The following is a 24,484-nucleotide window of genomic DNA, read 5'->3' on the forward strand; positions in this document are numbered from 1 at the left end:
TTTTCATACGCGATACAAAGCAGAATTTGTCAACTCTGCATTTTTCCTTTGAGATGGTTTAGTTTTAGTATTTAGATTTAATTTAAGATGAACAACTAAGGTTTTTTTTTTTTCTTTTTTATTCACTTCAAAGCTCTTTGTCATAATTAAAAATAAAAGTCTTTATCTTTGCCTGTTTGAAGTCATAAAGCTTAAATTCATTCCAGTGATAAAGTCTACCTATAAAGTGAATTACAATCATGAAGCGATCAATCTCTTACAAAGATGGGCAGATCAGTTATCAGGTGAGATGAGAAACGCATGAATAATAAACTACAATATTTTATGATTTCATTTTTTTATTTCTTAAAAGCATAGATACTCCACCAGCCATTATGTATTGCGAGATAATTAGAAACTAGATTGACTGCAGGTAACAAGTCACACTCTTAGATCGGTTAACATCAACTATTTCACCAAACTAGAATGTTATCTCCTTAAATCAACAACTCTATAGCCGTCCAAACAGACAATGGAATTCGTATCAAATGTGCATCTTGATTATCTGTCAAATGTTGATCAAAATAGGAAAAAAAAACATTGATCGGTTCCGCTTGTTTTTGTTTAAAGTACGTGTGCCTAAATTGAAGTGAATGTAGAAATCTCGATGTAATCCTGGAAGCACGTTTCCTCCTCCCTCAAATCATCCACAGCTGCCATTGAACGCTCTAGAAACTCCTACGCTCGAACTGCGTCATGCCTCCTATTCTGGAGCCACTCTACGCAAGAATAACCGGCGTAGCGTCCACAGGCTAGATGAGTTTGCATTGACTGAGTGTTGGAACCACATCTACTCTGGGCTTCCACTGCACACTCACGAGAGCGTTTAAACCAGGACACGGACGTTGATTTCCCGCAGAGACATGTAAGTGACGGCAGTAGATGATAGCTTTAGCTAGAATGACGTATCTTTATAGTTCACGCTTGCTAGTCGGGATTAGCTACAACATGCGCTGGTAAAGGCGGGAGGATGGCCCTGCTTCATCTCACATGACGGTCAATGGTAGACCCATATATAGTTGGACTTGACGAAATACCGTTGCAAACACTGCATCTGCCTCGGCACCTGAGCCGGTTTTGACATACATTCAAAGCCCTCGCTTCGGCTCGGTCAGGTGCACCGCATGGCTCCGCTAACGCACCGTTATTTACGTTAGCTTCGGCTAGCTGCTACTCATTGAAACGTTAGCATGTAGGCTAACACAAGATTAGTCTTAGAAGAGGTAAAACTGCGGAATTGGCATTTTTAAATCATATTATATCCATTACTGTCGAGTATTAAAACACTTAGTACGTCGTATGCTGACTCATATTGTCATTTAAATGGAAGAGGGAGATAAACTATAATGTCGTCACCACCTGGTTAGCCCTTCATGAATACATTTTTATTGAGCTGCTGTTGACAGGAGTTTATGAAGTTAATGGCCGTTTCATACTCGCTGCGATTGAACAGATTTATGTAAACCAATGGTCATGAATATCGTAGAAAATGTGTTTGGTGTATAAGTACCGAATATAAAAGGCTTAAGGTTGGGCAAAATAACTTGGTAGTCATGGAGAAATAAACCTCGTGGAACTGGAAATGGGAGCTTTTGTGTAATTGGAGGCCATGCGGCAACCTTATATCCGGTCCCCTTGATAACATGCTTTTGTTTCACTGAAGCCCACTCACCTGTTGACTCTAGATTACTTATTAATATAACTCTTTATTAAATTTGAAATATTAACAACGAAGTTACTTGGTTTTTAAAACAAAAGTTTCATTTCATTTAAGAGAGGAGGCACAGAGCTCAATTATATGTAACTGGGCACATAATTTGTCAATGGTTCTTTTGATTTAAAATATAGAGAAAATGATAATCCTTCTAAAATTTTAGGTTTGATACGCGTGTACCTTTTTTATTATCATAATTCACTAATGATTTCCTTTATTCAACAGGCATCCAGCAACAGCCAAGTGGTATGATCGCAGGGACTCTGTTTTTATAGAGTTCTGTGTTGCTGACAGCAATGAGGTTAAGGTCAATTTTTCCAAAACAAAGTTTGCATTCAGGTAAGTTTCATTGTTGACAAACGAAACACTACATGTCAGTTTTGTAATTTATTTTGTTCAATCTGATCACAGCTGCCTTGGTGGAACTGACCAAGTCAAACATGAGAATGAAATAGACCTTTTTGAAGCCATTGATGAAAACGTAAGTTTTTGCTGGAAATGTTTTAGAAAGGCATTACAAATGCGTTTCTTCCTGATTTAAAACTAAATAAATGTTGAATTAACACAGGAATGCAAACACAAACGCACAGATCGGTCAATTTTGTGCTATCTACGGAAAGCAGAACCAGGAAAGGCATGGCCCAGACTAACAAAAGATAAGCCAAAGGTAAGCTGCCAAAGTAACATTGTGATATATTACTATGTTGTTTATGACAACAATACTGATCTATTCTAAAATCTTTCATGCTGATGTATCTGATTCCTGTTTTTCTCAACAGCCGAGTTGGCTGAGTGTTGATTTCAACAACTGGAAAGACTGGGAGGATGAATCTGATGAGGATATGGGACAAATGGATCAATTCTCAGATGCAAGTTCTTTTTAATCAATACTTGTTCCTTTTCCTATTCATAGATTTCAAGTTTGCCAAATGTTTAAATATACTAATCAATATTCTTTCTGTACAATAAAGTGTACATTTTATGGAAGCAAATGATAGATTTGTGATTGAGGCATAAATGTACATAATTACTTTTTTTTTTTTATTTACGGTTTTTTTTATTTGGCAGATGATGAACAACATGGGAGGTGTGGGAGATGACCCGGCAGATCTAGATGATGAGGTAAGAATAAATGTTTAGATGCCAAGTTAAATTTAACATGCACTTCAATTTTCGTTTTGTCTTCTTTTTTTTTTTTTTCTTAAGGAGGACTCCGCCGATAGCGATGATGAAAGTAAGTGTTGTGTGAAAATATGTATTGATCTTCGTAGTATTTCCTGGCTTAACCAATTTGTTTTTCTCTACATTTTTAGAAATGCCGGATTTGGAATAAGAAAAAATCTTGTTTGAAAACTGAAGAGGAGAAAATGCAAAATCAAAATAAATGTTTTATCTTGAAATCAGAGTTGGTGACAAACAACTGTACATATGAGTCGGTAGCCATATTTAAATCCATAGCCTCAGCTCCAAACTCAACTGATCAGTCTATTGAAGGGTGATGTGCATGGCATTGAGCTGTCTCCACTTCCTTTTGCTGTACTGCACCTACTGGGTATCTTGTTTTACTGTTAATACCAAGCACACCTTATTTTACAAAAGCTGTAATTTCGTCCAATATGTGGAGCAATTTGTGTTCAACAGACCATCTTACATGTAAACTGTGCTTTAAGGTGATTATGGCACTTTTTTCTCTCCCCCCAGGCATCGTGTTAGTGTAATTGTAGTTTCATGATGGAATATGATTCAAGCTGTTGCATATAAGGGATTTGGTTGCATTAACTGAACAGGGTCCTTCTAAAACTTTCCATGTGCTTATAAATTGGATATCCAGCAAGTCAGTTTCAAGTATTTTTTTCATCTTTAATTGGTAAAATTCTGACAAAATGCATCTTCCCACCGGTCGCCATCTCGTGCAGTTGTCCCCTTGCATAAAGAATCTTGACAGTTCTTGCTTTTCACCCATGTAATGTTCACACTTGGATTAAACAATTAAGGGTTTCAAAGGCTTGCATTGAGTTTGAAGTTCAGATCGTGTTTGAACCCTCCACGGTTATCCTCAAAGTTCTTTCCGTTTGTTCATCCAGATCTGGGAGTTTTGGATAGATGTGGCAGTGTTTGGTGACCAAATTGTAATTGCACTGTCAAGAAAATGTGGGGAATAATTACAGTGGAAGTTCTTTTTTTATTGTCTACATCTTTCTAATAAACTGTTTAAGACTTAATTTTGTTTTGTTTTTTTTGTGTTAAAGAAATTCAAGGTAGAGATGTTCAACTGGGTTTGTAGCCATTTACTTATCTTCTGCATGATTTCAGAGAAAAATGTACTTAATGTATACTCTTTCTAAGCTTTTTGTCTGACCTACAATCAAGTTACTTCGCTTGTTTACAAATAATTCAATATGCAAAACATGTTTGAGTGAAATACAGATACAATTTATTTTCCCTTATATTGCGAGTAATATGATTTTTGCAACAATTTTGATGAAGCACTTCGCAGACTTTCACATTGTCGGCGCTAAGACCCAACAGCGTTGATGCACCCGGTCGCGTCTATTAGCATACTTCCTCTAGGTCTTATTTCCGATCATCTGACTCTGAAAAGTTAACTGTAACGAAGTGTTGGTTTCCTGTCCCCGTAAACACTCTTTTTACAATAAAAGCATCGGGGGTATAGGACGACGGCCTTAATTATTTGGTGACAAGTGAATCCATACAGCTGTTTGTCTCTTTATCTAAATAACATTTTAAATGGATGCATGTTTGGAAAAATGCAATTGAAAATTATTGATAAAGTTCAAATGGAATTTAAATGACTGTATGACAATAAACGAGGCCAGAGAAAAATAAACTATTGACTGCTTGATGGAGTCTACTGACTCCTTTAAGAAACATCTTAAGACGTTTCTATTTGTTCAGGCTTTTCCTTGATTTTCTGGAACTCCTGTTGTGTTATCAGTTTTATCTTGACCTTTAAAGTATATACTTTATTGAATATTGTTTTGATTGTTTAAGCGCTTTGTGACCCTGGTCTGGAAAAGCGCTATATAAATACAAATTACATATATTTAAATTAAGACGTTAACACCAGGTCATTTCATATACATTATCTTACATTCCATACATAGTGAAAATGTAATAACCTTAAAATCGTAAACAAGATTGTTTACCTGGGAAAAAAGATCAAATTAAAACATGAAATATCATACTTCTGAATGTGACGTATTTCAAAGGCAGTGATGTCATAAAGACACCGACTTTTAAAAGTCTTTGTTTTATTGTCACCTCACTGTATCCTCTTCGATCGTCTAAGATGAAGCATTGTTCGTTGGTAAGGATTAACCTAGAAGTCCATTTTAACTTTTAATGTAAATATGAATTATGCGCACTTTCTTCTGAAGAGTGCTCGGCAACTGTGACCGGATGTGTGCGTGTGTTAGTTTTCGAGCAATTGACGTTGTTCACTTTGTTCTGTGATCATGGCTGCTCTCGATCACCAGCCATGTTTGTTCATTTAAAACCCAAAGGTTAGTGAATTACTTCTTAATAACGGTCTGTGTCGCGTCATTATCGCCATATAACTCCGAACCCAGGTGTGGAGGCGTGTGTGGCTCCGAGGAAGTGAGCTCCGTGTCATTTGGGCCGTTTCTGTGCGATATTAGCCAAACTTTTGACGGTGTGGGAGGAGGAGGAGGATGCTCTGTGCGGCGTAAACAATGTCACTTCATATTTGGCTGCTAACGAACGTTAGCCCGTGAACAAAAGAGAGCACGCCTCCAGCTGTTGTCATGCCAGTCTGAGTGAGTTAACGACATTGACTTCTATTGAATAAATGTGTATTTTTGGTGATAGTGGCGCCGCTCATTCATAGTGGACACCATGGAGACGAGCAGCGTGGCTGCAGGACCTGCTAACATCACAACTTCAACTATTGATGATGCTAACCTTTCATGCTAAAGCGTGCAAGGCGACGCTATATCATGATGATGTAGCGAAATGAGTTCGGAACCTGGAACGTGATATCCTTCGTACAGGTTTTTACCTCCCGGACTGTCCACTCCAGTCAAAACACGGGGGGCTAAGAGCATTAGTTTGGGGGGTGTTTGTTTGAGAATGAAGCTAACGCTAAGTTAGCTTCCGCGGCGCTTGTCACGGCATCGGCCTTGTTGAATTAGGAAATCAAGTATTCATGGACGGTGGCGTTTATTGAGCCGTTTGACACACATTTCCCCAACAAAAAGTCCCCGCATCGTGGGGTGAAGCGAGTGCGGGTGGGTTGTGGGGGAACCATGGAGGGTCATCCATAACATTAGCAGCGGCTCATCAGCGCTAATGAAGAGCGTCTATCGGAATATTCCATTTGTTCATGACGCCTTTGCCGGGGCCTGGCGTCTGCTGTTGCTCACATTGACTGCGACATTTTGACGGTTTCTTACTCAAGATACAACGGTCCGATGTCAAAAAATGTAATAACAAAATGTATTCCAAAAATATTTAAATGACATCATCTTATGCTATGATGTGCGTATACGTTTTCTCAAACAAAGTGCTTTAAAGGAAGATTGTACATCAAACGCGATGACGCATGTCGTGCATCAGCATTCATGTGGCTGACTGTTGACTGTTACTACCTTTTTTTTCTGCTCATGTCTTTCCATTCTAATTTATAGATGGAAGCAAATGATCATTTCAACTATGGCAGCCCCCCTTCAACAAACTCAGGACTGAAACTCTCCTCAGGGGATCCTCTTTATTCCAACGGTTCATCCATGAGTTTTTCTCAACAAGGAAAGAGTAAGTTTTTCTTCTTAATTCTACAACTAGCTAAACATTTCAGTAAGTTCAGGGTTGCAATGGATAACAAAAAAAATGTAATTGATGAATCCAAAAAATGTGGGCTTACTTGATATGAAGATGTCTTAAATAAAAATTCCACAAGCCTTTAAAACGTAAATGCATAATGAGTAACATTTTATTTAGTTAGTTTAAAATCTCAAAATATCTAACATGTATCATTTACCTATTTCAAAACAATTTACATATTGATGTACAATCACTATTGCAGAACTAACAAATAATGTTTGCTTTTCAACCAATTTTTCTTTATGGCTTAAAGCAGTTCCAGGCCATGTATACAAGGCACGGGTATTTTGTGCAGGACGTTTTAAAAAAACTGATCAAACAGATCAAATTTTAAAAAGTTTTTCATTCGACAAAAAGTGACATAATTTATATAAAAATTAAAATGTGTGTAAAATATATATTGTCGACTGAATTTCTAACGGTACACTCTTGGATGTAACTTGCCTTAAGATGTAGTAACCCTGTGTGTTGTTAGTAGTAAGAGTAATTACTCATCTTTTTTAACCAAACCAACCTTTGCCCAACAGATATGAACGGCGAAATGAATGTGAATGGCACCTCTACTGTAGCCGGGTCTGGTGCGACTGGTTCCCACCCGCCAGCAGCTCCTTTTCCTAATGTGAGCAATCACCACCCAAGCAACATGGGCTATGACTACAGGTGGGGCGGTCACCCACAGTATGGTCCGGCCATGTCTCCTGGTCTGGGTACGCACCAGAAGCAGCTTCCTCCTGGGACTGTGCAATCACAGCACCATCTCCAGGACCGCGGGCAGTACCAACTTAACGGGGAAAGCGCCCTTCCACCTCCGGTGACTGGTTCAGCAAACATGTCTCTTGCTGGGAGCCAGTACTGGAATAGAAACAGTCCTGGACCACAGTCTCTCACCTACAATTCCCACAGTATGTATGGCACCTACCACGGTCAGACACATCCTGTTATTTCGTCATCACAGCATCACCAGCAGCAACCTCCGCAATTAGCTGGTAACCAACTGTTGCAGCAACACCTTCAGTCCCACCGTCAGCCGCATCATCTTCACCAGCAACAATATGGCATGATGCCTAATGGAATGCCATACTACCAGCATCAGCCATCGCAGCCATCTTTGCAATCGTCCACCCAGCAGCAGATGTCCAAGCAACCCTTACCCCTTGGTCAGTCTCAGCTAACTCACCCAGGCTCCCGTAATTTCACCCCTCTATGTGACAGTCCACTGAACCCCAGAAGCCCTGGTAGTCCTCTATCTGCAGGTGTGTCTTCTGCATCTATGTTGTCATCACCAAAGATGCAGGATAAGGAGTCTGACAATAGTGAGGACAATAAGATTAACCCACGTGCTGGAAACTTGTCTTCTTCCCTTCCAGGTAAACAATTTCTAGAGTCATATGTTTGTGTAGACTAATATGGAAGTAGATCAGTGCCTTCAGAATATTGAATGGTAGAATGTTACATTTCAATTTGAAGAGAAAATATTTGTTAGCTTAAAGAATTCAAATCATTTAATTAAAAAAATTCTATATTGAGAAGTTGATTTTTTTTTTTGTTTGTTTGTTTTAATCATTGAATTAAGAGAAAATTCTAATTCGCAATAAAAAAAAGTTTGATTTAATAGTTGTTAATACATAGCCTGTTAATATATATATATATATATATATATATATTATATATAATCTCTATTTATATATATATATATATATATATAATCTCTATTTATATATATAATCTCTATTTATATAGCGCCTTTCTAGACTCACAAAGGGTCACAAAGCGCTTTGACAGCCATTCACACATACTGATGGGAGTAGGCTGCACCACATGGCGCCGAATCTGCCACCAGGAGCAATCATTTAGGAAACAAAAATGGAATACGAAACAGTGTTTAACAAAACGAAACAATGTTAGAAACATTTTGATAATATTTGAATATTTAAGTTAAAATATTCTCTGCTTTAGCACAAAAATTACGTCTTTAATATTGCCCTTCACCAAAATATAAACCTTAAAGTCAAAAACCTTTATTTCAACTGATTTGAAATAGAATGCGTAATTCTACCTGTGGGAGTCACTGTTTGCCTGAAGATTTCTGGTGTATTACAGTCGAGTATTCCATTAGTTCAGATCACTAAATATTAATCGTTAATAAATGTATCGCAACAAAAACAAGGGACCCAATAGACATTGAGTATTTGTAAATACAATTTATAATAATGTTAAAATGTTTTTTTAAAGAAAATGCAACATTTCATTATAAAATTCTTCATCTCATGAAGTTGTTTACAATTGTATTTTATTTACCATCGTATTTTTTTTTTCTTCTGTTCTTTTCAGGTCGTGACATCATAGACAAGAGCTACAATGGCACAAAAAAGGCAGTTGGATTGGAGACCCTTCTGAAAAAATCCCCCCAAACCTCCGACACCGACATGGGACGCAAGGATGACTTTCATTCGCCTCCTTTAGGTCCAACCTTCCAAAAAGATCCGGTGTCACCCGTACAGGATACTGCAGAAAAGATGCGACCCCACACTGAGTCGTCCAAACATTCTGAAGCTCCCTCTGTGGCTCCACCATCTTTGACTCCCAAATCAACCGCGACTGAATCCTTCAGTGAAATGGAACCATCTCAGATACATTCTCCTACACCATCTAATGTATCTTCTTTACCTGCTCCTCCAAAGTTATTCCCTACTGCAAGGGTAGAACAAGAAGTCAGACCTCCTTCTGCATCCACTGAGGGATCCAAGCATCATTCCCCCCCTCTTGCAGCCGTCCCAAAGTTGCATGCTGATAATGTTACCAGGCCTTCAGCAGGGGTTTCAGTTGCTTCTCGGTCCTTGGAATCAGTAGTCCATCAGATAAAGTCAACTTTGACATCGACCGCATCAGAGCCTCCTTCATTTTCACCCCCAAGCTTTACTCCTTCCCACTCTGCTCCAATCTCTTCTCTTCAACAAATGGTTCACGGGTCAACACCACCACAGGTTTCTTCCCACCGTCCGGATGCAAGTCCAACACTGCATGGAGCCTCTAAATTGCAGCCAGCGATGTCACTTGGGACTAATTTGCTTGCAAATATACATTCCTCAAATAGTGTGCCGCCGATGCTAATGCCCACTTTAGGAGCAACAACAAATCCAAGCTCCTATAAATTAACATCTGACTCCAAAACACCTGTTTTTCAATCGTCTGGCACAGCACACCACCCTCAGCAGCAAACTCCTCCTCAAGCTGTTGATTCTCCCATGTCTTCTGCTGAACCATCAGCCTGGATCCACTCAGCCTCTGGAACATCCCATGAAAGTAGTGCAATGCAACCTTTTTCTTCCCTACCTCTTAGAACCACTCAAGCCTCCAGGACTGCACCTTTGTCTGCCCCTCCTGCCTTGGTGTCAGTGACCTCTGCACTCAAACTGCATCCTCCTAAAGCCACTAACACATCTCAACAGCCAGAGAGCCAGAACGATGGAGAGGGTTGGAAATCTTTGGCAGTGAAGATGACGCATGACAGAGATTCTGGCACACCAGCTTTTCCAGATAATAAATCAGCCGGCACTCAGAATTTAGATGCTTACAAATCACGTGACCTTCCCAGAATACCCTTTTCCACCTCAACTCCTGATCGAAGTGCCCTTACCAAGGGGCAGTTTGAAAACAAGGATACTCCATGCAGTGATATAAGCGGGAGCAAGAAATCTACATCGGAAATCAGATGCCCTCTAGAATCAACATACCTTAAGGGTGTAAAGGCCACACCAAATAAAAGAATGAACCACTCATCAATGGACTACACTTCAGTATCTTCTGTTCCTTCTGAGCTTGATAGCATCGTCGTCCAGGGTAAATCCATGGACAGTGAAAACTCGCTCAATGATGACAGCAGTTTCTTTGACTACAATTCTCAGTCGAGAGATGAAATGTCGATGACATCTTACCCAAATGAGGAACATTCTACACCATTTGAAACCACTCAAGAAAGCAATTCTTCTGTGGATTCCTCAGGAGACGACACGCATGGGTACGAAGCTGAAACCTCTAAGATGAGTGACACTATTGATGGTTCTCGCAACACTGGGGGCTCCATGCTCGAGTCCTCTCAAATGGAAAGGCTTCACGTTGATTCAAGAGCTCCACTGTACCACCACAATCAAGGTACGGTCTATGAATGTAAATGTTTTTTAATGCATGTGCCCTTGTTTGTAATGGCTTGCTAAAGTCTGGTTGTACAATTTTGTTTCAGCAGATCTGGAATCCAGAGGACACGACACACCAGATTCAGCTGGCTGCAAAAATGCACCTCTCATCTTGAAGATCACCTCCTTCAAGGCCTCGGCAGAAAACCCTACTGCACATCCACCTCACCCTGTCAGTCAGCAAATATTGCCAACTACTGCTGGACGTCTGAAATCTCCAGGGAGGCCAAGGAAAGCTCAGAATCCAAATGCAGCTTTGACAGTGACTCCAGGCACCCCTGGGGTCCCTCAGAGATCACCTCGTGTCAGAACCCCAAAGGTCCGGCCTGAAGGAGAAGTGAAAGAGAAAGCAGTTCGGGGAAGGAAAAGGAAGCAGTCGGCAGGTGTAAGTTCAGAAGTGATGGATTCCATTTCCGCCACAATCGAAGCCGTTCTCGCTAGCACATCCACCCTCGGCACATTGGAGATTCCTCAGCACCTCCAAAAAATTGAAATGAACAATCAAGGAGAAAGGGTCATTAAGTTCCCCAGGCAAGATGCTGAAAGCACTATGGATGAAGTCGATGACAACGAAGACAGTTTCGTGACCGGTAAGTTTCTCTTGTGGTTTGTATTGAGTTCCTATGCTGAATCTTATCATGTGTTCCTTACAGGTGAACCAAACAAACGACGAGTTGCTACAGAGGAGCAGGTCAAGTTTCCAATGATGCATGGGTCAGTGTCTTATATAACCCGACGATTGGGTGACGTTATGCTGCTCAGTAAATGTAAAGATAGTTTCGTAATTTTTTTGATAAAGTTGAGGTTTAATGTGCCCATAAGGCAATGCAATTGGTAACGTAACATTTATACTAGAACTCTCCTCTATACCTCTACATATTTTATCTTATGTCCTGAGTCAACTCTCTCCCCATCCTGGTTAACATGTCTCATTCCCCCTTTCTTGCAGCTGGCGACGAGAGATTCGAGTGAGGAAAACTGAGAATCGCTTGAAAGGTGAAACATGGTACTACACACCATGTGGTAGAAGAATGAAGCAGTTCCCTGAAATAATCAAGGTATCCCTCCTAGTAGCCTGTTTAAATGGTTTATAATGTTTTATATCTATAAATCCATAGTTTGATTGACCTTTTTTATTTTTGTTTGGCGCAGTACTTGAAAAAGCACCCGGATGGTGTCGTGAGCAGAGAACACTTCAGCTTTAGCCCCCGTATGCCAGTTGGAGACTACTATATTGAAAAAGAAACCCCTGAGGCGAGTGAAATTCTTCCTCTCACCTTTTTATGACCTTATAGCTGTGACCATAACTTTTTTAAACCTGAAAAGCGATATTTCCATGAAACAACTATTTGTTAAAGTTGATCAAAATCAGTAGATTTTAATTGCGAAATGTCAAATCACTTTTTGTTGCAGGGCTTGAAGTGGGTCCTTTTGGCTAATGAGGAGATTCCCTCAATGATCATGGCAATCACTGGTCGGCGAGGTCGACCTCCGAATCCTGATAAGCCTCTTACGGTACGCCCTTTTAGGGCAGGACCGCCTCGTCGCCCTGGCAGACCCCCTAAACTCAAGATGATCGACCTGCTCAGTAAAGTTGATGCCAAGCTGCTGAACCGACTGGAGGCAAAGGGTGAGTAGCTGCTGGTTTTTAACATTAGCTTAGTATTTACCAATTAGGGGAGTTGGATTTCTCTTTTAACAAACTGGGTGCTCTGTGCAGAGACTCTCACTGAGGAAGAGAAGGTGAAAATGGCAAAAATCAAAAAGAAAATGAAGAAAAAGGTTTGTTCTTTATAGTCATGGTGTAGCTGATGCTTTACAGGTTTCATGATTTTTTATATTTTTTTTTCATGGATCTTTCAGGCCAGAATGAAGAGAAGAGAGGATGCAAAGATCAAGAAGATGAAAGAAGAAAAAAAAAGGGCAAAGGTACAGATGCAATTATAAATGTTTTAATTTCCTAATTCCTCACGCTCTGTTCTTCCCTGCAGCTTGAGCAAGAAATCAGACTTCTTGAAATGAAAGATGGGTCATTAGACCCCGACTGCCTTCAAACGGCCCTTTTAGTTGAGCCCAAGAAGCCTGGTCGCAAGAAGTCCATTCCGGTTGAGACTCCTCCAACCGTCCAGCAGACAGACGAGGAGAGGATAGCCCAGGGGAAGAGGGTGCTAGGTGCTCGTAGTAAAGCCAAGGCCATCGCCAAAGCTCACGCTGATGCAGAAGCTGCTGCTCAAGCTGCGCGAGCAGCCAAGAGGTCAGCAGAGAGGAGGGCTCAAGCGCAAAAACGCCTTGAGGAGCGAAAGAGGCAGCAGCTGATAACAGAAGAGTTGAGGAAGCCTGCGGAGGACATGTGTCTCACTGACCACAAAGTATGCTTCATTGAAATATACATTTTACTTTCCATTCATTCATAGAAGTTGACGGTTCTTCTCTCTGTAGCCTCTTCCAGAGCTGTCTCGCGTCCAGGGTCTGGTTCTCTCTGGATCTGCCTTTGCTCACCTCCTGACTGTGGTTGAATTCCTCCATGGTTATGGAAAATTGATCGGTCTTAATGTACCAAAGGACATCCCGGGTCTTGCTACTCTCCAGGAGGGTCTTCTTGGGAAGGGGGACAGCCAAGGCGAGGTTCTGGACCTTCTTATCAAGCTAATGGACGCTGCACTTCACGATCCTGGTCTGCCGTCCTTTTATCAGGTGTGCAAATACTTCACAGCATCTTTTGCTGTTGGATTAGTATGAAAGTATATCATTGCCATCAGAATATTGTATTATTGTATACTTTTATTTTTTAAAAAAACATTCAATTATTTTTAAAATAATTGAATTCAATAATTTATAAATTGAAAGGTTGACTTTTTTTAATTAAAAAATTCATTAAAACCATTTTTGTCATGAATATCTTAGAAAGTTTGGTATAATAGTGCCACCATTTTTATCTTGAATTTACAAGGCTATGAAGAATTCTCGATTTAGAAAATGAATCTTTGAATTGTTTCAATATTCTTCATATTCACAGTCCGTTAAGATCCTTGGTGACAAGCTGGCTGACCTTCAGCTGACCCGCAGCACTGTTTCAGAAGTACTTCGCATCTTTCTGGAGTCGTACGGTTTTGAAAAGGCGGTGTGCAACGCAATGAGAACGAAACCCTTCCACGCTCTGGCCCCAGAAACCAAGGCAGCCATCTTGGCCTTTGTGGTGGATGAACTCAACAGCTGTAACATTGTCACAAAGTAGGAAGGAAACAATGGTTTCTGCTTTTTTTTTTTCTTTCTTTTTTTTTTTTTAAACATGTTTACTTGACGTCTCCCGTTTTATTTGTTCCAGTGACATTGACAACACGATGGAAAACATGGCAGCCTACAGGAAGAACAAGTGGGTCATTGAAGGCAAACTTCGAAAGTAAGAACTGAAATTTATAAACTACTTCACATTTTGAGTTTTTTAATATAGTCACCTGACCAGTCGATGATTAAATTCCTAGGCTGAAGGCAGCTCTCGCACGCCGCACCGGACGTTCCGAGGAAGAGATGTGTTTTGAGGACCGACGGCGCAGTGCACGAGTGGCTGAAGAGGAGAACCTCAACCTGGAGGACAGTGGAATCTTGCCGGGGAGGAGCAGCAGGCGTTCACGTAAAGAAGAGCCCAAGATTAGTGATGTATGTGTAACGCTTTCAGGTTTTAACTATAATATTCTTTATCTAACCTTCTTCTCCCCTCAACAGAGTGAGAGTCCGACTAATGCCAGCATTCCAGAACTAGAAAAACAGATTGATAAATTAACTAAGGTACCTTCTCACACACATGCACATCATGCATTATTATCTCATTCATTTGCTCTGTCTCTGCAGCGTCAAGTATTTTTCCGCAAAAAGCTCCAACAGTCTTCTCAGTCAATGCGAGTCATTATGTTGGGTCAGGACCGTTATCGCCGCAGATACCTGGCTCTACCTCACCTTGGTGCAGTTCTGGTCGAGGGACCTGAAGAGCTACTAAGTAAGTATGGGGGAGGGTCGTCTATGGAAATATTTCACCACCATCAGAATATTGTTTTACATTTCAAATGTTGACATTTTGAATTTGTTTATTGAAATTATTTTGTGTTTATTTATTTTTTGTAGTAATTTATTTTCTAAATGAATGCATGTTTTTAAAAATTCAGAATTTAATCTTTAAATCGTAGAATGATCATGTGACAAGGCAGAATCTTCCTTGTGTGATCCCTTTATTAAATATTAACCCAGCATGACGTGCCGGTGCATTTAATTTGTGTGATCGTCGCATGATTGCTATTGTCGGTTGGCACTATTATACTTGTATTACATATCAAATTTAAAAGTGTATGAACTAAAAATATATATATACATACATACATACATACATACATACATACAAACTTTGCGGGTCAGAAATGCATCTTGGCTTTCCCACCTATTCTTTAGAAACAAAATGTTTGTGATCTTTCTTCTTTTTTTTTTTTAGAGTTTAAAGAATTTGGTCATTTAGATTAGTTACTTATTTTGTGTGTTGTCTTATTTTATTCTTCAGTGAACCTCAAAAATCTTAACATCTGTTTACAGCACTGAAAAGGATATCGGAAACTTTATTGCCAACCATTTCACTGAAATTGCCAACATGGCTAAAAGTTAGATCAAGTAGCTGGGTCCTCTGTCTGGTGTCTTTATTTGATCAAGTCTTTTATATTAAATTTAAAAGGCTACCGATAAAGTGATTTATTTCTGATTATCAACCTTTTTTTCTCGCAGCATCAGAAGAAGTCCTAGTGGCCGACGTCCCCGTCACCTTCTTTAAAAAGGAGATAAAAACAGAGGATTCTCCGATAGCTACCTCCCCTCCTCTAACCCAACCATCCTCACCGTCTCCTGCCGTACTCGTAAAGGCGCAGTTCTCTGAAGAGGACGATCCCCTACCTGGCACTGCGTCCCTCATGAGCAGGCCACGGGGACGAGGGCGACCCCGAAAAATCAAACCTGAAGTGGAGCTGCATCTCCGCACGGCAAAGATACGCCGCCGCCGCAGAAGTAGTGCCAGATCGGGGAGCACCGATGGTCCGCAGTCTCCTAGCAATTGTTCACTCGATCTCACACAGAGTTTAAATGCCGGGTCACAGGAGGAGGCCATGACCAACGGCACAATAACTGACCCGGCTGAGAAGAGTTCTCATCCAGACGACAATGTGAAGGAACTGGGGGAGAAACAAGGCCAGTGGTTCAACCTGCTGCCCAAAGAACCATGTGACGACACTGCTCTGTCAGAGTCCCAGACTCCTTCTTCACCTCCGAAACTCCTCCCTCAGGTCTCATCTCCTCAACCTGCGGCCGAGGAGCCACAAGAGCAGGTTTGCAACAACGCTTTTTTAACTACACATTTTAAACTTGTCTTGCTAATTTGCTCTTGATCCAACAGACGCAGCTTCTCTTACCTCCTCCTGGACTGATGTGTTCTGACCCAGTCGTCCCTGTGGCGCCAGAAGAAAACAACACAGCACTGCAGGATGCAACTATAGACCGGGAGGATGTGCCCACAACACCTCAGGACATTTCTTCTATGCAGCAGGATGTTTCCCCAGCACCCACAGTGCCCCCCTCTGCTCAGGCCGAACCCCCGGTTCTTCTCCCGGCCGCAAATCCAGTACGCTCTCCAACTACTCCAAACCGACCCGGTCGCAGGCGCAGGCGCGGCAGCCGAGGAAGCAGTCCTGCACGCAGAGGACCACGAGGAGCTGCAGCAAAGAGCAGAGGACGTCCTGCTGGCTCAATGTTCCAGGAACTGGAGCAACAGTTGTTCACTCAGATGGTGGCCAAGCCCATCCCAAAGTGTGAGTGTCGCACATTCACGACAAAATACGAACTGTTTTTATGTTTTATTTATTCCGCTGCTGATTGTTTCTGTTTCAGCGATGGTGCGTGGCTGGTGGTGGATCCAAGACCCAGAGGAACTTTACACCACCTTACAAGCTTTACACCCACGAGGAATCCGAGAGAAAGTTCTGCACAAGCATTTGGCCAAACACATGGAGAGTTTAACTGAAATGTGCAAGAAATCCATCAGCGGTCAGTTTCTTATTCAACATTTCACAAAATTTAAACTTATTTTTTGAGTGAACAAGTTAATCACCAAACTGCAACATGTGTTTAAATTAAGGATACGCCAATTAAGGGAATGGTACATAATTACTGCAAACGGACGACACCAACACTTAGTTGGCATAAACTTGTAAAGGCTTTTTTTTTTATTCAAATTACTTAAAACTGTTAAGTCATTTATTTAAAGTTTATTTTGAGTAAAAAGAAGCGCTGGGCATCATGGCATGTGAGATCAGAAATTGTTGTAGTGACAATGTTCGTTCTCTAGGTGGAGCCAGCAGAACCCCTGAGTTCCTTAGCTATCAGATGTCTTCATGAAAAAATATCACAAAAATGAACAAACAACGATGCATTACTGTGCACAGAAATGGTGGGGGGGTTTAGCTGTCGCCACTGCGATATCGAAAACCACTCACAAACTGGGTAAAAAATGTAAACTTCTCAAAATATCGTGTAACATGTATTTATTAAAAAAATAAAATAAATACAATTTAGATTGACACCTAAATCAAAATGGGAACTAACAAAACAGTGAGGTGGTTGCAGCTGGAACTACTTTGAGGTGTTTTCTTTGGGAAACATTTGTTTTCTTGGCTGAAAATGGTAACGAAGTCATGCTTGCAACAATAATTGACGTGGCGGTTGTTTTTCTGCAGAATCCATATTTGATCTGAAGGAGGAGAAAAGGGATGGACTTCTGGAGCGGCTGCAGCAACCTTGGCAAGTGCAGGATAAATCGATGGAGACGGACATCAAGGCACTGAAGTGGGTGGAGGACTTGGAGCAGCGCGTCCTCGCAGCTGACCTCCAGCTTAAGGTGAAAGAAAAATGCTGTTGAAAGTTTGTTGATTACGGAGCGTAAATGACGGTCATGGTCGATTTGTGATGTCAAGCAAATGAATAAAAACTTTAACGTTATTGTGTCTCAATCAGGCTCCTCCTCAGAGTTCTGGAAATGATGCAGAGTCAAACACAGAGACGCCAATGGCTGAATTTCTGGTACGTATCCCTAAAACACAAAAAATCCGATGTAGTTTTCAGAAGGTTTCCATTAGCCTATGTGCTGGAACTTATTCCACTGTATATTTGTCTTTTAGGCCTACATAGTCCCGGATCCAGACTCGACACGTGACGACCTCGAGTACTACGAGCACGACGCCGACCCCAAGGATGATTGGATAGTGCGAACAAAGAAGGAGTGGTCTGGGCTTCCTCGGATGGCCACGCACCCGGTGGACCTGGCTGTGTTGCGCTTGGCTAACCTGGAGCGCAACATCGAGAGACGCTACCTGAAGGAGCCACTCTGGAACCCCTCAGAAGTCATGAAGCTTGCGCCCCTAACCCCGACTCCTGGAGAGGAGGAGATGCCCATGGATGCCAGCTGGTGAGATGACAACTAAAACTTTGTTTAAAAAGATGATGACGGTCGTAACCATATTGTTTTCTTCTGCACTAGCCTGGAGAGTGAGATCACATCCAGACTACGAACATGGCGTCAAGCTCTGGATCGCTGTCGAAGTGCTCCACAGGTGTGCCTGTGTTTGTCTCAGCTGGAGAAGGCCATCGCCTGGGAGCGATCAGTGACTAAAGTGGTAAGAGTTCACTCAACCATGACGCTTAACGTATTTTTTTCAAGTCAAGTTTGTGTCAGTTTGTTGATCCACCAAAGGTACATTTAGTCACAAATGTCGGCCCAATTAGGTATAAAACATCTACATGCACAGAAGAATCTAAAGGTGGTCACAATAGTTTTTTTGTTTTTTTTTGTGGAATGTGTGAATTAGTAGTCGAGGTAGTTCCAAACTTACCTCTGCTTCAAAAGTTGTTTTGAAAGATTTATTTTCAGCGGTCCTCACTGAAAATATTATAACTTAACTACCATGTTTGAGTCTTAATAAAAGTGGAATTGCTACTGTTAACGTGAGTTTTTTTTTTTGTTTGTTTTAATATTTGATATTTAGATTCTAAATGAAGAGGAAGGTGTTCTGTTAGCAATTTTTCAATAAAGTTTTAAACCTTGCATTGATGCTTTAATGTTGCGACTCGATTTATTAGTGAATATATCGATTGGTTGAAATTCATTTTGGGTGTTTTATTCCCCACAGACGTGCCAGGTGTGTCGAAAGGGCGACAATGACGACTGTCTGCTGCTCTGCGACGGCTGCGATCGAGGCTGCCACATGTACTGCCTGAAGCCCAAGATCACGAAGGTGCCCGAGGGCGACTGGTTCTGTCCACACTGTGTTGCTAAGGTCAGCATTTTTTTTTTTTTAGCTCAACTGTTCAGTTAAACCAAAAACTGATGGAGGAGCAGATAATCATGTTGACTCTGGCGTCTTGCAGGAGGCCAGCGAGTCGCCCCGATCCTCCAAGAAGCGTACCAGGGTAAAGAGGAAGAGGTACGAAGAGGGAAGCTCTGAGGACGAAGCAACACCACGGCGCACCGCTGCCATGGCAACGCGACACAAGGAGCCCACAGGGTCGACCTCATCCCCTCGCTCTTCAGCAGACGCCAGTGCTGTTAAAAGACGCCGCATGACCACACGCAACCAGCCGGACCTCACCTTCTGCGAGTGAGTGTTGCTACATCATCGCGGTTTATCTGTCATGACGACGCGCTGACGCTGGTGTCTTGTAGGATCATTCTCATGGAGATGGAGGCACATGCAGATGCATGGCCTTTCCTTGAACCTGTGAACCCCAGACTGGTGCCAGGCTATCGTCGCATCATTAAGACCCCCATGGACTTCTTCACTATGAGGGAGCGGCTGCTGCAAGGAGGGTACGGTTCTTTTTTCTTTTCCTCTTCAGGTGTCACAGGCGCCATCTAGTGGGCAAACACGGAGCAGCATGATTGACTTCTGTCTCCCTCCAGGTACTGCAGCCACGAGGAGTTTGCGGCTGACGCTCAGCTGGTGTTCAACAACTGTGAGCTGTTCAACGAGGACACGTCTGAGGTGGGTGTGGCAGGACACGCCATGAGGCGCTTTTTCGAGAGCCGCTGGGCCGAGTTCTACTCCAACAAGGACAAATAGAAGCCTTCAACATTCTGCCTGATGGTGGGACGACTGACTGATGGTGCTCTCCCTGACCCCGTCTCACCCTCCTCTTAAGACCGATCCAGAGCGTGCGCTCGTGTACATATATATAAATATACATATATATATATGTTTATAGATTTGGCTATTCGTCTGTTAATGTTTAGTCCACCGGCCTGAACTTGAAGTGGCTGACAGCTGAAGTGACTTGAACCATTCCAGGAACACGCCTCTGCTCACCTTCCACATTCTATGCTCATCCACACTTCACTTCCTGTGTGCGCCTTCCTCTCCCGTCACTTGCCCTCCATCGTAGCATCGCCTTCGCTCAAGGTCTGGAATCTTACCTTGGCTTTGAGATCTTATTGTACTGGACCTGCTTAGTGACACCTGTAGACTAAATGGATCCAAACTCTTAAACTGTTCTGGGACCATTTTTACCTGGTTTTATGAAAATGTTCTGTAACGTGGTCTTACACCTAGAACTTTTGTTTTTCCTCAATATATTTTTATTATATATTCTATATAAAGTATATCAACAGACTTCAATAGCTGGGATTATTTAATAGCAATAGCTTGTAGTGACTGTGTACAGACGACTTGATAGAAATGTCTTGATCATATAAGGCCAGTTCATTTTAAAGGAATCTGTTTTTTGGATAAATGTTGTATGATAACCTCCAGTCCTGCACGCACACACATGCACACTGTTTCTCTCTCTCCCACACACACACACGCACACACACACACACACACCATCAGCTGCTCTGTGAAGTACACTGAAACTGGAAGACTTGTTAGACGTGTGATTAATTGTCAGCACAACTTCTATGGACACAGTGAAGTAGTTTATGGTCACAAGTTTGTCTAACAAACCTCTCTGGTGGACGAGCCTAAGAGCCGCTTGTGCATCAAAAGAACCGGCACTTTCTCAGTCTGCTCTACATTCCTTTGTTTGGATTTTGACCTCTCGTGTCGTCGGGGAGAGCCTGAGTGTGGTTTGATGCTTTTCTCAAGACGGCGGGATGTCCTTGGTTTTTATTTAAATTTGTTTCTTACACTGAAGACGAATCAAATGGGTCACAGCGGGACAACTTTCAACGGCGTTTCTTTACTCTGCTGAAGCAACGAGACCTTTTCCTTTTTTTTTCTTCTTTTTTTTGAAAAAAAAACAAAAAACAAACAACCAAATGTTGTGTTAAATGGTGAGTTTTTAATAATGTACAGTTTGGTGATTTAAAGTTTTGTTCATTTATATTTTTAGGACCAATTCGTTACTTTTAAGCAGAGTTGTTACTGGACTCTGTTGTATTAAGGTGATGTAACACGTGTGCATCTGTAGAATGTACTGTGAGTTGAATAAAAACACATCTAGTAGAACTCTCCTGTTCGTCTCATGTTTCATTCACCGTTGTTAAACAATAGATAGATGAATTGATCCCTCTGAAGATCTTGGGGAAATTGTTTTTCCAGCACACAGCAACACAGATGATCGATTCATAAAACAAGAACAAAGTGCAATAAAAAGTGCAAGATGACATCTAAAGAACATGGATCAAAGAAAAATGACAAAAGAAAAGGATACAAAGTATCCAAGTAAGTAACATGGAATATCATCTTTTTGCTCCACTCCTGCCCCCAAACTCAGAATTAAACAGCCTAATAGCACAAGGAATGAATGAGTCCTTGAGTCAATTCGTTTTGCATCTGGAGCATTTGTGCTTCTCTGCTCACTGATGACAGTGTTCAGAGGATGACTGTCATCATCCGTGATTGACAGTAGTTTTTCCAGTGATCTCCTCTCAGGAACTGTCACCAGTGAGTCCAGCTCAGGGGTGGGCAAACTCGGACCTCAAGCGCCGCAGTGGGTGCAGGTTTTTGTTCCACCCGATCGAGCATGCACATTTTAACCAATGAGGTTTCAGTTGAAAAAAGCAACACCAGAAGGACAATCAACTGATTACACTCCTAAGACACCTGATTGGTCAAAATGGGTCCTCTTGATTGGTTGGAACAAAAAACCTGCACCCACTGCGGCCCTTGAGGACCGAGTTTGCCCACCCCTGGTCTAGCTTCATGCCAACCACAGAGCCAGCCTTTCTGATCTTGGACACATTCCCAACACACCACAGCATAGAACAGGACACTGGCCACCACAGACTGGTAGAACATGCAGAGGAGTTTCCTGCAGATTTAAAATAATCGGAGCCTCCTCAGAAAGTACAGTCTACTCTGAACTTTCTTATATACATAATCTGTGTCGCAGGACCAGTCCAGTTTACTGTCCAGCCACACACCGAGGTACTTATAGTTATCAACTATCTCCAACTAGTCACCTCTGATGGACACTGGACGTAGGTTTGTCCTGGAGCGCACGAAGTCCAAGACCAGCTCCTTGGTCTTTGAGGTGTTCAGCTGCAAGTGGTTCCTCTCATTCCAGTCCATAAAGTCACGTATCAGACTTCTGGGGGTGGATGTTTTTAGGAAATGTTGATTATGTAGGAATTATTTATCTTGATTTAAGTGTGTTGTGTAAGAGGTCCAGGTACCAGGGTGCAATCTTTTTTATGGATGGAACGAAATGTTTCAGGTTTGCAGCAATACGTTCACTTTTGACATTTAATATTTTTCTTATTTTCTCTAGTGATTGGTTTCATTTTGATCATGATGTAGTAGAACTTTAGCTGTTGTTTTTAACACTTGTTCTTCACTAGGACCACCTGCCTGGAGAGTCTGTCACTTATTTACAGCAGTTGGTCGGATTATTATTATTATTCATGTTTTCATATGAACTGAGAAATATTTTGAATTTATCAGAAAGGTCTTTTTTTTTTTTCAATGTTCTGCCAGAGATTTTATGGTGGCGCAGTTGCAATTTTTTGACACACAAGGTCGCCAGCAACTACATTTGGAAACTTTCATATTTTGGCTTTAAGGGAGTCTGACTATAATTTTCAAGGAGACCACAGCTTTTGAGTTCGAACGACTGATGTCTTTCAAGGTTTCTTCATGGAGTACTAGTGCCATCTGGACGATGTAGTTGTTTCACGTTTGATCGCAGCATTGTTTAAAACATTTTTTTATTTTATTCTGAGATGAAACCATCTTAAACATAAATCATGCAATAGAGTTAAACATTTAAAATCATCACTCTGTACATGCTAATGTCATTTCTAACAGCTAACGATGACCTATTTCATCGGCTCTAATGCTTTTACCTTCATCAACCAAACTAGTAACCCAAGTCCGTCGACGCACAATTGAACAGAACGGTGAAATGAGTGCTGTCGCCGACACATGCTGCTGGAAACCCATCAATCCCAGCTGCTGCTCACTCGCACTTATATCTGCTCCAAACTCTCGCTGCAGGTGCCGACAGACGTAGAACACAGGTGAATAAGAAAAAGGGCGTTTACATCTGCCCTATCTCAGTGCTGTGAACCGCAGAGTCGGCACTTTGTGTGTATTTATGTGAAGTTGTGTCGGTGTCAGCATTGAAAGGAGGATCGAGGGGGGGGGGGCGACTAAAACACCTCACGCCAGCGGGTTCCAGTGTGCCCCCACCCCACCCGCCCAGCTCTGCACATTTGGGCTTAGCCCCACAAAAGAGGGGATAACATTCAAACTGTTGCTCTGAACTAAAACGGGTAATCCATGCCCCCCCTGGACCCCCCTGCCCCCCCCCCCCCCTCACACAGACCTGTTGAAGGCCTCGACACTGAACACCCAGATGACATGAAGCATTTCAATCAGCTTTTGATTCTCTTGATGCCCGGTCATTAAGGAAGCGCTTTTTTTTTCTTCTTTTTATCAAAGTGCTGCTCATCATTGTCGTTCCCATGGCAACATCATGATGAAAGTTACAGCGTTTAGAGCAAAAAAAATTGATGTGAGGAGGAAAATAACACCTTCCCATGAATATTTATCAGGTGACATTGTTTTTTTATTACATCCACAAAACAAAAATACTCAAGGATTAAAAATATATATATCTATATATTGTTTTTTAACAATAACACACTGATGGGAGTAGGCCGTGACGCAGCACACCATCTCAGTACCAGTGTTAGTGTCTTGCTCAGGAACACAACGACACAATCTTATCCAGCTGGGATTGAACTTGCAACTCCAGGAATATTATTTAGATGTTCTTTCATATTAATATTGAACCTAATAATATATAAAAATGTGTGTGTGCATCTACCATGAATTTCTTTGCTCATTAATTGGTCTCTAAACGTTATTTGTTGATAACTACAACTTTTTCTTCTTCACTCCAGTGTCTGTGAAGAAGTTACATGACAACTAACATGATGTTACGAGACCCTTGCTGGCTGGGACTTTGACAAGGACCCTGTGTGCTCTTGTGTGTCTCTGATTGCTCTAATCACTCGAGTGAAGATTGCTCAAGGTTGGTGATGTTGGCGAGGAGTAGAACTTGTCGGATGTTGCACAACATCCAGAGATGCGTTTGACAGAATCCTGTCGAGGGAACGGTGGAGAGGGAGGAAGAAGAGGAGGAGGAAGAGGAGGGT

The 24,484-nt window shown here is 41.7% G+C and overlaps 2 protein-coding genes across 3 annotated transcripts; both read left to right on the top strand.

The window, feature by feature from the left end:
- The first annotated feature begins 753 nt into the window (after window positions 1-753).
- LOC148059941 (prostaglandin E synthase 3-like) lies at window positions 754-3,975 on the top strand. Its single transcript, XM_087782299.1, has 8 exons — window positions 754-904; window positions 1,979-2,092; window positions 2,165-2,234; window positions 2,322-2,420; window positions 2,533-2,622; window positions 2,822-2,875; window positions 2,960-2,987; window positions 3,067-3,975. Coding segments are annotated over exons 1-8 (477 nt in total). The 5' UTR covers window positions 754-902; the 3' UTR covers window positions 3,087-3,975.
- Window positions 3,976-5,128: 1,153 nt separating this feature from the next.
- On the top strand, window positions 5,129-21,329 carry baz2a (bromodomain adjacent to zinc finger domain, 2A). 2 transcript variants are annotated; one of them, XM_087782087.1, is made up of 29 exons: window positions 5,129-5,277; window positions 6,421-6,544; window positions 7,141-7,980; window positions 8,945-10,765; window positions 10,857-11,396; window positions 11,460-11,520; window positions 11,756-11,864; window positions 11,959-12,060; window positions 12,220-12,436; window positions 12,527-12,588; window positions 12,670-12,735; window positions 12,798-13,175; window positions 13,246-13,500; window positions 13,823-14,037; window positions 14,132-14,206; window positions 14,289-14,463; window positions 14,530-14,592; window positions 14,656-14,800; window positions 15,571-16,163; window positions 16,232-16,643; window positions 16,723-16,878; window positions 17,568-17,728; window positions 17,845-17,910; window positions 18,009-18,295; window positions 18,368-18,503; window positions 19,017-19,163; window positions 19,255-19,484; window positions 19,550-19,693; window positions 19,787-21,329. In XM_087782087.1, exons 2-29 carry the CDS (start codon window positions 6,421-6,423, stop codon window positions 19,944-19,946), a joined length of 7,740 nt encoding a protein of 2,579 aa, XP_087638213.1. In that variant the 5' UTR covers window positions 5,129-5,277; the 3' UTR covers window positions 19,947-21,329. The 2 variants fall into 2 exon arrangements, with proteins under 2 accessions (XP_087638213.1, XP_087638214.1); XM_087782088.1 differs by lacking the exon at window positions 5,129-5,277 and adding an exon at window positions 5,385-5,550.
- Window positions 21,330-24,484: the final 3,155 nt, after the last annotated feature.

This window comes from Callionymus lyra, chromosome 19, assembly GCF_982586985.1.
Source record: "Callionymus lyra chromosome 19, fCalLyr1.hap1.1, whole genome shotgun sequence".
NCBI lineage: Eukaryota > Metazoa > Chordata > Actinopteri > Syngnathiformes > Callionymidae > Callionymus > Callionymus lyra.